We start from the raw sequence: 13,600 nt of genomic DNA, 5'->3' as shown, positions 1-13,600 counted from the left end.
AGCATAGGTGCGGACGTATTCGCTAATAAACGAGCCTAGCTGGCCAATTAAAGCTTTGAAACGCAGCTGTTGCTTACATTCAGCGGTTTGTAGTGAGATTAGGGAACTGTTCCTGCAATACTCTAGCACTGTTTATAAACTTCGTATTCAAAATTAGCTTTGCTTCAAGCTATTCGCAACTGCGCCTACGTTTCTGGTTATTGAAATCCTGCGCAAGCGAGGCTGACCTTGAACACTTTTACATACGCAGTCGCAATATTTAAGGCAATTATACAGGTCATATCGGAGAAAAAAAACTTGTTTAAGTGCGCAAAATTTCCCCCCAGATTTATGCCATTTAAGCATTCCTTTATTGCTACAAAATGTGCGCATTTATTTTGGTAGTAGAAGCACGCCGTCATTATTACTGCAGGCTTGTTCAGTGATGTTTTCATTGCGGAGAGCGTTGATGATGAAATCAATCACTTTTTGTTTAATGACCCATTCCGAAAAACAGCTTCCCCGTGTGCCACAGAGTTAGAAGACATCACATGTAACTATACAGGCAACTTTAGGCCACTATAGTACTGCGAAGATACGGCAGATTTGTGCAAATTGTCCTCGTTTAATCAGTATTTCGGGTAAAATTTTTGCTTGGGTGGCAATTTTAATGTTACATGTGAATAGGAGTTTTATAAAGTTGCTATTGTAGGTTATTGAGATGAAGACGCACTGATTAATATTTCTGACTATGGTGTAACGGCAGAATTAACGCCCGTTACTTTTTTCCGGTAACGGTAACGGTAACGCGTTAACCTTTTTTATGGGTAACGCAGGGCGGTAACGCGTTACTTTTTCTTTAGCGTAACGAGTTAAGTATTTAGTTACTTTTTTTTTTTGGTAACGTATACAACACTGCATAAAATGAACTGCCCCCCCCCCCCCCCCCACTTTCCCCATACTTTCCCTTACCGGCTGCCAGATTGCGGTAGATGAAGGCTTCCGCCCGTGAGAAACTGCCACGAGGCAGGCGGAAATAGCTGCTGCCAGCCAATCGTGGTGTTGTAGCAAATGCATCCGACCAATGGCAAACGGAACTTAGGAATCAAAAGCTATGAAAAATCGGGACCCTGTTTACTTCATTCCGAGTCTCTTTCGTAACACGGACCGCAGTCGTGCTTATATATATATATATAGAAAGTGCCACGTATCGCACATGAAAGGTCCGTCCATGCCACTTTGTTTTCTTTATGCGGGCAAGAAAAAAAAGGATAAGCGAACGAAGACACATCAGTGCACGCAGTGTTGACTGGGGACGGGCAACAAGTGTCGGGCGCACCGACGCCAGCAGGCGCCTTGCCGTATTAGCGCGACTACCTTTTTTGACCCCTTCTCACCGCTGCTTTTACGTAGCTTTCGGCGGCGGCTGAGCCGGATAAATGCCGCCTTTCTTTCTGGCTGTCCCGTGCAACTCTATACGGACTTGAGATTTACTTGGAATCCTGGCAGTAAAGTGTCCGATTGCTGAAAGGTGGGTCATCCAATTTGTGCCGGCTTAACGTGAACTTCGCTTTCGATAATCTGTTACAAATAGCAGCAGAACTGGGAAGTTGATCCTATAATACGGGGGTCTCAAACACGCGGCTCTCGGTCCGCACACGACTGTCTTCGTGTCATATATATTTTTTATTTCCTTGACAAGTATGTCCATGAGATACACAGACATTTTAGGAGGTTAATATGGCTCCAGCCAAGTTTAAGAGAGCCCGACGTTTCGGGACCGATTCGGTCCCTTCCTCAGGGACTGGCTGGTTTGGTCATGGAAGCTTCTCCCCGACTTGTTCCACCGCGGCTCCGGATTTCCCTTTCCCTCACGTCTCGGAGGCCGTGAACGTAAACCGAGGGCATTGTTCCCAGGGACCGGTTCACATTTGCCGGTGTGTTTTGAATGTGCCACGACTCGAGCAAGAGCCTCCTTCTCAGATTCCTTTCTGTTTCCAGAACAGAAGCGCCGTCGAAGTCGATCTTATGGTCGTGCTTTTCACAGTGCTTTGCAAGAGCGCTGCGTTGCATTTCCATCTTCCTGACGTCGTTCTTATGTTGGCGCATTCTTTCTGGGAAGCACTTGCTCTCGCCTATGTAGCTAGCTGGGCATTGAGAACACGGCACCCTGTAAACTACGCCCTGGTGTTGTTCCCTCGGGGGTCGATCCTTCGGCCGCGGTAGCAGGCGGGTGAGCGTCGACGCTGGCTTGTGTATCACCGTGACCCCCTCTTTTCTGAGAATCCTGGCGAGCTCTTCGCTGATGCCCGGCACATATGGTATGACAATGCGCTGGGCTGGCTTCTTGGATTCCGTTGTGGCCGGTGGGGTTGCAGGGGAGGGGGGAGGGGGGTCGCGTAGCGTGTCTTTCGGCACACGACGCGACACTCGGCGAATGAAAGCTTTGGTGTATCCGTTCTTTAGCAGCTCGGCGACGACCCTCTCCTCTTCTCTCTTTCTCTCCCCCTCCGACGGGCAGATTGTTCTTGCACGTGAAAGGAGCGCCGAAACTACCGAAGCTTTGTGGGCGGTCGGATGACAGGACGTGAAATGCAAATACCTGCCGGTGTGCGTTGGCTTTCTGTACAGAAGGTCATGCGCTCGAAAGCGTATCCCCGGAGTCGGGGCTCTCCCGGTTTGGCGCGAAACCGGATCTGACGTTCCCATAGGGAGGTACTCCCTGCCCCTAGACAGGTACTGTTGTAGCTAGGGAAAGATCCGACGATTCCTCGGCCTTGTCCCCAGCCTTTACTTGCCTATGTCACCTATGTTCTACTCGGTACCCTCACCGCAGTCGCCGGCTTTGTTTGAGTTATGCCTTCTTTGCGCGGTGTGCTGATAGGCGACAGCCAGGTTAAATTCATGTGCAGGAGTCGCTTTCACTTGAAAACATCCGTCGAGACCTGCACATTTAGTTTTGGTGGTTTTGACGCTGTGCGAATGGCTGAGGCCGTCTCTGCGATGCACTTTCAGCGCGTAGACTGTCGTTTTGTAGTACGTTGGTGGTAACGACGTTTGCAGTAGTGCCAACGCGGACCCTCAAGATATATGCGACAATATAGGGGTACGTATTCTGAAATTGTGAGATGCTTGGCATCAGTCACTGAAGGTTGTATTTTCTTTATATTTTAGAAGTTAGTTCTGCAACTGCAGCACGATGTGGCCCCCGTGGTGTATACGTCTTCAAAGTGCTGCCACGTTGCTCCAGCTCTGAAGACGCCGATGCGGAGCGCCAGATCAAGAAAACGCGCTTGCTGAACCGCAAGCTGACGGCTACGCTGAAACGCCTGCCGTGTGTTCGAATCTTGAACGCCGAGGTAAGTTTACGCCGACATACTGGTGCGCGCCGCTGAGGGAAATGCCGTACCGTCGTGGTCGGCACGCAGCTTTTTTTAAGAACTTTTTAGCCGCGCTAGTTGCTCATTGCTTGCGGTAGAGGTCTTGCGGGTTAAAATACTGACATGCCGACCACGACGATATGGCATATCCGTATTGCTGCACGGTAAACCTGCACTACCAACAGACTCGATTAAAGCGGTATGTAGATGCGTACCGTCCGCACCGCATTCTAACGAATTTTAAAACTTAGTTGTAAGTGCTCCTAGCAATTTTCTCCCGTGTATATGCGTTCATCTGAAATACCTGACTGTTGTTATTGACAAGGCGTTCACACGATGTTGAGATACAGGGAAAATACCGAAATGAAGGTGACAATGCACGTTAAGCACGTGCACACCTTTTACGTGCACACCTTTTAGTGATCTTGCATGTGGCCATTATACACAGTGGAAAACAAGGCCTTGAAATTTAATGCCCTTTCTTTAAGACGGTGACATACATGGACAGTGAGGATGCTTTTCAGTATTTAGATTTAGCAGAGTGAGGCAACGTGGTGCCATTTTTAGTAGAGGCATTTGAGAATACATGGCTTGCATGTGCCGTCACATGAGCTGGCTCGTATGTTAGAGACAATTTTGATAAAGCATTCCAATGTCCGTGGAATGGTTCATCAACAATGGCAGTGGTAGTGACACAAGCATCCTAGCCTTTCTCACGGAAGGCCACTAATAGAGTAAGACAGTGTTTTCAAGGCATGGGAAAAGAAATGTTTGACTGAAACATCAGTATGTGGTGATCAGAAAACCGCCAGTGTCCGCATCTTCTCAGTGACAACCAACTCACTATGACGTTGTTAGGTAACTTTTGTTACCCTTGAATAAATGAAAGCCCACAAGTCACTGCTATCTCGATCTGTTTCAGTGGACGAATGAAAACCTGTCGACTAAATGGGTTCATGTATGCGAGGTACCTTTTGAAAAGGCAACAATTAAAATTAACGTTTCAGAACCACTATGGGCCCCTTGTTCACAATAAAGAATGCGAAGAGGGTGATTATTTATGGCCTAGGTGCCAGTGGGTGCTGGTGTATATCCTGGGTAGGTCAACACATGTACAGCTAAAGTAAGTTGCACACATACCACATTTGAGATCAGATGTATAAAGATTTTCTTCGTTGCGATTAGAGCAGTGGTGTCCAAATTAATCGCTTGGTTAGTAATGAATAATTATCCACCAGTGTTTGAGCATGTCTTGCCTTTCTCAAGGCATTTTTTATGGTGTTTTGTTGTTTGTTTGAACTTTTCGTTCCACTAATGTAGGATGTGTCACAGTTCACGCATTTTGTGGGTAACCTCCTGGAAACTATTTGTCTAAGGAGAACTTTGATTCTTTGGGAGGACAAACGGGAACAGCAAAAGTATGTGGGCATCCCATGGTGCAGGGAATAAGCGAGTCACTTGCAAGATTTTTTTACACTAATTGTGTGAGAATTTCCCAGATGCCAAAAATCTAGGTAACATGACAGCTCACACACGTTAAAGACCTCTTGGAGCAATAAAAGTTACCAGGGGTAATCTACAAAATTCCACGGATGAACTTTGATACGACATATCAGTGAGACTAGAAACCTCAAACGAAGTTCATCGTCAACAAACAGTGCAGCAGTGTACAATAGACAAAGAAGGGAACGGTTGTCTTTGTTCCCTTCTTTGTCTGTTGTCCACTCCTACCCTTTTTGTTGAAGATGGATTAGCAACTAGCCCAATCTCAAAGCTTGCCTCAGACGAAGGATTCAACACCAATAGTCACACTCGTTCGGAGCTTTGGCAATTTTAGAGCCCTGTAAAAGCCTTTTATTCATCAATAGAGAGCCATTGGGTGTTTCCCAATATGCCTTACAAGTTTGCCATTGAAAGTTCTGTCTACGTTAATGCAACAGCTTAAACATAATAATTCTAAGTTAGAAACACAGACAACTAACTGGCTAGAACGTGCTATCATATCCTAGTGGAAATGGAAGGACCGTAAATTATAGTGATAGAATCTAGCACACTTGCAGTTTCAACAGGATTTGCATTTTTAAAATGTGTTTCAATGTTGCAAAAACCGGTTTCGTTGTGCAGCCTGGTGGACAGGCCTTCATACTGTGCAAAGGAGCCATTCGTATTGCTGTACAGTCTTCTGTTCTTTACATGCACCATAATTCGTGCTTGATATTACAATCTATATTATTAGGCATCCCCACTTTATTCTATGCTATTTATAAGGCAAAAGGAGTGATTGCTGAGAGGCGGCTTTGCCATCACTGTGACTAAGGGAACTGGCAACCTGTGTCAAGCCGTGGTGCTTATGCGCAGTGCGTATACATGCTGAGTGCACAAACACGAACCACAGCAACAGGGGCTTTATAAGCACAATGTTGCTTTCTTATAGATAAGGCCTTGCTCGTTTGCTGGCGTATTATTGCTATTGTGCTAAACTACCACTGTTTACAATGTGTTGTGTGTATGACTGAATTGGTGCGTAAAATTGTGATAAAAATTTCGAGCCATTCCATTTTGTGAAGGCAGGTTACCAGTGAAGCTGTCTAGCACATAACACACAAATATGAACAAATGTATGAACTCGTTTCTTGTTATGATTGGTGGTAAATGTGATGAAAGGTACACACACACACATTTGTTGTCTTGATCGGTGGCTCATTATTTTTTGGTCATGGTGATGACGATGGCCTTATTGTTGCTATGACTGCGCAATGATCAGCTTGGTTACAACCTTGCACATGTTCTTAGCCAGAGTCTCATCTATGCCTGTCTGGTGGTGAGGTTTGTACAAATTGTGTCGCACAGGAAGCCAAAGCATTCTAACACAAATTGCATAACTACGGTGGTTTGTTTTTGTGTTTTATATTTTTCAAATTAGAGGGTAAAAATTGGGTGCTATTTTTCAAGCTGATAATTTGAGAGAAATCACATTTTTCGTGGAACCATCATTGAACTGCATGTTTTTGGGGGGGTTTAGTTTAGAAATGCTACATGAAATACATTTACACAAATTGATAAGTCAAAAGGTAAAGAGCCTTGATAACATCTAGGAAAAGACACATTTAATTCACAAAAAGCTGATCACCGATTTTTTACGCGTCCTTGTTAACGTACATTGCCATTTGCATGTGCAGCATGTTGGTCTTCATTCGAGAGCTGTCTCACCTTTGGATGTACAGAGGCATCCACTTCCACCTTGAGCACCGCACCGTGCAGCCAACGCTCCGCGGAGCGTCTCTCGCGGGCGGCTGGGGCACGCAAGCGCAGTGACAACTGTAGGTGGTGCCTTCGCCGCGTCGTCTGCTAAAGCGCAGTGGCTCCGCCTAATCGCGCTTGCTCTTCGATGAAGGTAACTTAATCTCATGGAAATCGAGAAGCGCAGCGACTGCGCCTCGTTCCGCACTGCTTTTTTACCTACTGTTTTCTTTTTCTGCATGCGATCCTAAAAGTAATAAACCTTGGCCCGTGCATGAGTAAGATCGCCAAGCCGGGCTGGCACTCCCGCAACTAAGCTACTCAGATGCTTTGTGCCGTACAGTTAGAATATTCCCGCTACTCACACGATTGTTTTCATCAGCTGAAAGTTTGGCGACACAAAGTCGACAATAAAAAAATATAAGTTTGCGCTGTGAATTGAAGGCTCACGGAAAACTTTCTGCTTCGTGCTAAAGTTTTGAGCCAAGAAATATATAAAGCGATACGCGGTGCTTTGGGTCACCTAGCAATAAAAAGGGAGTCAAGCTTTATTCAGCGCCTGCTTACAGAAGTAATCATTTGTCAGCGGCGCTTCTTTGGTGAACTGATCGCGTGATATGACTTCAGCTGAAAACTCTATTAGAATGCTTCTTCATTTTTCTGCATGAATGGCACGAATAAGCATGGTTGCAAATGAGTAGCAAATTAGGGCGGCGTATTGGCGAGTTAAATTCGCTAGCGCATGAAGGCAGCAGTGCTGATAACACCTGAATGTAATGTAACTTCTCTGAAATTGGCAAATTGCTCACATCCTTTTGTTTTCAGGCGAGTAACAATCCAAACTTTCGCACATTTAAAGCTGTTATGTCAGACCTTACCATGCATTTATCGCCAATTTTGCGGCGCCTAGCTTTGAAGCTGATCAAAAACATTTGCGTGAGCAGCGGGAACATTCTGGCTACTGGGCTCAAAGGAGCTGAGTTGCTTAGTTGTAGGAGTTCAAGCGCGGCTGTGAAAGTTTACTCATGCACGGACCGAGGTTTACTGGTTGTGAGATCGCATCCAGAAATGAAAGAAAACACTAGCAGCAAAAGCTAGACGGAACAAGGTGCAGTCGCTTCGCTTCTTCTGAACCGTGCTGGATGCTGGATTTGCATGCGCATAGCAAGAGCGAAGTTAGCTTCACCGCAAAGCAAGTACAATTCGGCAGACCTGCTGCGCTTTAGCAGACGACGCGACGAAGGCTCCGCCTAGAGCTGTCACTGCGCATACGCGCTAGTTACCCAAGCAACCAAGAGAGGCGCTCCGCGGAGTGCTGGCCGCACGGTGCGGTGTTCAAGGTGGAAGTGGACGACTCTGTACCTCAGCTGAAAGAACCCTCTCAACATCACAGCTTTCATTAGCTATAGTCGGGTACAACTTTAGAAGGCAGCGGCATTTTCCCCTCAAATGCAGATGCATACGAGCCTCCACCAATAGGCGCGCACTTCAGGTGACGTCATGAGCCGGACGGCCGGTGACCCCGCCGACGGAGAACATGCCTAACATGCCTAGCGGGACTATTTCTTTAGTCGCGGAGGCAATTGGCTGCTGCGCTTCGGTCATCTGGGCGGGGCCTCTCCTGTCTTCTAAAGTTGTACCCGACTATAGGCACAGCAATGTCATTGCAGCATTTGCTGGCCTCGGGTAGTGAGCAGCAGAGTCATGCCAATATTCAGTGAGTTCAGCAGCTGGTTAGTGTGGATTGCTTCCAGCAAGTACTGGTTGCACTTGTGAAGTGAATTCATGTTTTTAGTCTCTAAAATGAAGGTAGGTCAGTTGTTATGAAATGACTGTCTCAGCAGACAAGAGTCTCTTGCAATGGATTCAATACTGCTTGCAATTTCCATAATGTTAGGTGGTTTTCACCTTTGTTTGAGACGTTCCGTTTAACAGTGCAGTACCATTCTGTGGAGAGTTTTGTGCAAAACTCCACGCAACATCTTTTCACTAATGTGGTGCTGCTGTTGGGTTACGTAGACAAAACGGGTTTTACCAGTCATTGTTGAAAGCTCGCCGACCATCTGCGGATGATGGAGGATTTTAGCAAGTTTTGAAGGCGTCCGGACGGTTGCTTGCATCTGTGTGCGAGAGCAGACAATGCAGCACTGCATGTGTCACAACTTTGTGGGTGCACTTGTTCTTGCTTCCTACACGGTGATGTCGGTGTCCAACTTGTCGCCCAGAAACCGAAACCGAAAGTCGTTCATACAAATAAGGCGATGTGAAATAGTTTCGAGAGAATACATGAATTTGGGAGTGTGTCTCATGCTTCCTAGATCAATAAGAAATGTTTGCAACAAAGAATGCACAAGCCACAAATTTGATGGCACCACCCCTTTAAGTGGTTGTGTGTGAACTTGACGTCAATTTGGACACTTTGGTGGCTTTGTAACTCCTATCTAACAAAAATAATGCAACATGTTTTTAGAGATTAAGTTAGAGCACGTGCTTGGCTTTAATTCTGGGGAGTTTAAAGAAAATTGAAGATGGCCTTTTTTTTAAACTGAATGTCGAAGTATTTTATTTTTAGAGACGTTTCTTACCATATGCATTTATGGTTTGCATCTGACATCATCCTCGGCAATCATACTTAGCACAATGGTTAACCTAATGCGTGGCAAATCTCTGGAAAATTTGGGAAATTTCGAGTATTATAGACGCGGAGTCAAAAAATCTGAAATTAGAGCATTATTGAGCAATGGGTGCCGTATTTGCAACTTCTTTTGCATAAGTTATGGGCAACGGAACTGCAACATAACATTTCATAAATGCACGTTACTCACAGTAAGCCAAGAAAAATTGACTCGCAGCTGCAATAATTTCTTTGTAGGATCTTGTCAAAATCGTATTTTCGGGAAATTCGCGAAAAGCAGTTCTGCTGAGTGAAGACTTCCGTCCAAATTTTTTTTACTTAGGCAAATTTTTTTTTTCGCAAAACTAACATTGGTTTCGTGGCCATGGGGACTCATACAGCAAAATATTTTTCTTTTCAGCGAAATTAAAGGGGTCCACAGACATGCACCGATGTTATCTGAATACACTCTATCTGCTACAAAGTAGTAATCTTCATGTTTGCTCATGGAATCTTTATGAAATCGGAAAAATGTGGAACTATACTCTGTTCCAGAAGTTCCGTGCAGCAGAGCCAAGGCTACACGACCCTTCCACAGTGCTGCACGGAACTTCTGGAACAGAGTACTCTGTTCCAGACTCTGTTCCAGAAGTTCCGTGCAGCAGAGCCAAGGCTACACGACCCTTCCACAGTGCTGCACGGAACTTCTGGAACAGAGTATAGCTGTACATTTGGTAATTTGCCCTACCTGCATGCTGTGGCACATAGGCTATACATAGGCGCCCCACTGATGCTTTTTTTAGTGTGAGCAATGGGGCCATAGTGGTCCCAAAGCATCAATTTTACGTACTTTTAAAAAATTTGAGGCGCGTTCTAATATGTTAATCTGGTACCTTCCCTATCTGACAAGTTTTTATCAGACTTTTGACTATGTAGTGAAGTGTACATCACAGGCTTGCTGTGTCAAAATTCTTCTATTATCCGCACCAGGCTCTCTCCTCTAACACTGTTGTCTTTCACATATGAACATTGGATGCTTGCACGTGTTCTCCATGTATGGCAGGCTGAAATATTCATATTTATTTTCGTTGGCTGCTGCTTCCTTGCGTTAGTGTCAAAGCAGTTGGGGCATTATACAAATGTGCAGGCAACCATTAATTGAATCTGAAATGCATGTGCCGTATTTACTCGAATCTAAGCTGATGTTTTTTTTATAAAAAACAATGTGCGAAAGTGGGGGGTTGGCTTAGATTCGAGTACCATGATTAAGTTTTTTTTTTTCTGGCCTTGCGAATTTCGAGTGTCGGCCTAGATTCGAGTAAGTACGGTACATATTCTAGTACTGTCACTATAGCTTCAGTGGTGGTTGGTGAGCTTTCAGTAGTGATTCATCGCAATGGTGGATGCAGGGTGTCGGAACGAAATGTTTTTCGTTTCGGTTTTAGTTTCGTTCCACCGAAAAAAGTTCCGTTTCTGTTCCGGAACTAAAGAAAATAATGTTTTGTAACGGTTCTTATTTTTATGCGAAAATTTGAAGGTAAAGTAACGATAAAAACATAGGATTTGTGGTAAACTTGCGCTCCTCTTAAGAACGTGGGACGGGTAAAACACGTTCTTCCCGCATTCTTCAGAGGAGCGCAAGTAACTGTACGACGAATTGCTACAGACTAGCGCGAGCTATGTGGGGTGTCGTGGCTGTGGCTGGCCCAGAAACCTGTCAGGGAGGAGACCAAGACAAACCAGCAACCATCTTTACTCCGCCGAGTCTCGGCCACAACTGCGAGCTGCGAGCGTGCCATTGTTCGTTTTCTTCTTCTACGGACGACGCGCTTGCAGCCGCCGCTTTTATACTTGTCTATACGCTTCTATACACTTATAGGAAGGAAGAACCAGAGGTCAGCAACAGGAAAGAGCAGGCAACCACAAACGGTGGCAGCAAGGCGGCTGCCACGACGACCGCTAACCCGAAAATGGATGCGGAGCCCCCAGTTGCCACGGACAACACCGGGACCTTGGTTACGTGGTGGACGAACCGTGCCGACGTGTGGTCGTGCACGCCACGTGCTGTCCGCTGTGGCCAAGGATAGCGGCTACTGCGCCCTCCTCCCCAGTTTCACCGGAGGGGAGGGGGCAGTATAGAAGCGGTGGCTGCGAGCGTGCTGGCTGTAGAAGAAGAGAATGATGAGCGATGGTGCGCTCGCAGCTCGCACTCAGCAGCCACTGGCAGCGGGCAGTTGCGGCCGAGGCTCGGCAGAGTAAAGATGGTTGCTGGTCTGTCTTGGTCTCGTCCCTGAGGGGCTTCTGGGCCAGCCACACAAAACCCCAAAACTAGCACCCTTCCAAGTTACTGTATTTAAATTTCTCAAAAGTGAATTATGAATTTTCTGAGCAGGTCCTATGTTTTGTGTCAAGGGAGTGAGCATTTTCTCAGAAGCAGCCCGTCCTCGAGGGTGCAAGACCGCTGTTCTGATAAAACAAACTTCGGCACCGAGAATGCCCTCTCCACACTAGTGTGACTGGCACACGAAAGTCCACTTGCATTAATATAAACAGCTCTGGTTGCCACTCTTTTCATTTTTCATAAAATTTGAACATCTTTACTTTGGAATTCTTGCATGAGATAAGCGCTAACACTATACCCTGACATATGTATTATTGCTCACATTGCATGACCTCGGTTGTTCCAGGTCACCAAGTTTTCCCGGGAACTGAAAACTGATAAAAAATATTTCGGTTTCACTCTGGAACGAAATAATAGATAACGTTTGTTATTTTCGTTCCGGCCAAAAATATCTTTTTGTTTTTAGTTCCGTTCCGACACACGGGGTGAATGGCTATGTAATTTCAAGCTGTGATATTGGTGCAAGCCACATATACAGGGGCAATGCAAACATTCAAAGGAGCGTGTATTGATTTCAAAAGTTCCGGCTGAGCCCCATCTAGCAGTGAAAAATTTTCACATTGCAGCATACTAGCAACACGTTATGTTGCCAAATTTTTCCATTATCTTATGAAACTGTAGGCTGTGGTCCCATGTTGTTCACTTCCCTTTCTTTTTGTTTAGTGACTTCAGTTGATCTGCAAGTTCTTTCTTGTCTCAATGCATCACATTTTTCCTAATTGCACTAATTTTTTTTGTTCCTACAGCATCGGTTTCTCAATTCCTCGAAAGAGCCACGACGTGCGCCCTTAGCAATTGATGGGTACCATGTGCACAGAGGCCAAGGGATCGATCAGCTGGCCAAAATCGTCAGTTCTCTTGCCCGTGACTTCGGACCTGGAGTGAAGTCACATGGACACAGCGAGCTGGGTATCTGCTACAGGCTGCTGAAGTGCAGCCACTGCAACACAAAAGGCCGCGAAGTCCTGCGAGTGCAAGATTGTGCCCCAGGGTCTTTCAATTGAAAGTAATACATATAGCATGACCTTGCATTAATTATCTTTCATAAATGCTAATCACTACTCGAACAAATCGAGAACGTTTCTGTATTGCAGCAAATAAATGTAGAAATTGCATATGTCATCACACCTTTATTGCCCAAAAAATTGCATTTATTGCACATTCATCAAGCAAGTGACCTATGCAGGACACTATCTCTGCAAGCTCAGATGTGCACGCGCAGGCCTTGCATTTATGGCTTTGCTATCTTGGCAGCCCTGTGTTCTATTGCTACCTGTGAATGTGCCAAGCAGATTGGTCTGAACGGCATCACAAGTAGCTAAACACATTTTAGAGCGCAATGAACTGGGCTAGTTGGTACTACTTCATTATGTCACAGTGCGAGGAAAGAAGCCAAGGCACACAGTGCTGTGTCCCAGCTTTTTCCTCGTTCTGGGAGCACTGGAACAATGAACATTTGAGAACATTCACTTGGAGCTCCTACCATCACATTTGGCTGCATGCTCCAAGCCCAGCTCGTCCAGACATGATTCAAGGCATCACAGTTGTGTTCGCATACATCATCTGTGTAGAGAACAAGTTATTTTGGATTGAAAAATGGCCATCCAGCTGTTTTGTACAAGGCTACCAGGAAATCCATACTGATTTCTCAGAAAGGAAGACAAAAAATTCGTACTGTTCCTGGGCTCAAGCCTGGAACCAACACCTTTCCAGGGCTGTTTCTCTACAACTGAGATAGCCAGTAGGCTAGCAATGGGCAGTGTAAGGGCCAATTAGTTGAAAAGTCAAAGCACACAGAATGTGGCAAATGGGTCCTGTGGAAACGTGCAGCAGCTTTTAGCAGAAGATTCTGCGTTAATATCTATTTATGAAAATCAAACTTGAAAGAAAAAACATTACTTGCAGCTGGTTATAAGCTACTTATACCTACTGTGCTTTCCACAGAACTCATTTGTCATATTCAGTGTCCATGCGCTTCAAACTGAA

The 13,600-nt window shown here is 45.5% G+C and overlaps 1 protein-coding gene across 1 annotated transcript; it reads left to right on the top strand.

Annotated features, from left to right (window-relative positions):
* Positions 1 to 2,799: 2,799 nt before the first annotated feature.
* LOC125758616 (uncharacterized) lies at positions 2,800 to 12,726 on the top strand. Its single transcript, XM_049415976.1, has 3 exons — positions 2,800 to 3,085; positions 3,154 to 3,338; positions 12,361 to 12,726. Exons 1-3 carry the CDS (start codon positions 3,070 to 3,072, stop codon positions 12,616 to 12,618), a joined length of 459 nt encoding a protein of 152 aa, XP_049271933.1. The 5' UTR covers positions 2,800 to 3,069; the 3' UTR covers positions 12,619 to 12,726.
* The last annotated feature ends 874 nt before the right edge of the window (positions 12,727 to 13,600 follow it).

The sequence above is a fragment of the Rhipicephalus sanguineus genome, chromosome 1 (genome assembly GCF_013339695.2).
Source record: "Rhipicephalus sanguineus isolate Rsan-2018 chromosome 1, BIME_Rsan_1.4, whole genome shotgun sequence".
Lineage (NCBI taxonomy): Eukaryota > Metazoa > Arthropoda > Arachnida > Ixodida > Ixodidae > Rhipicephalus > Rhipicephalus sanguineus.
This window is presented reverse-complemented; position numbering and strand designations above follow the sequence as displayed.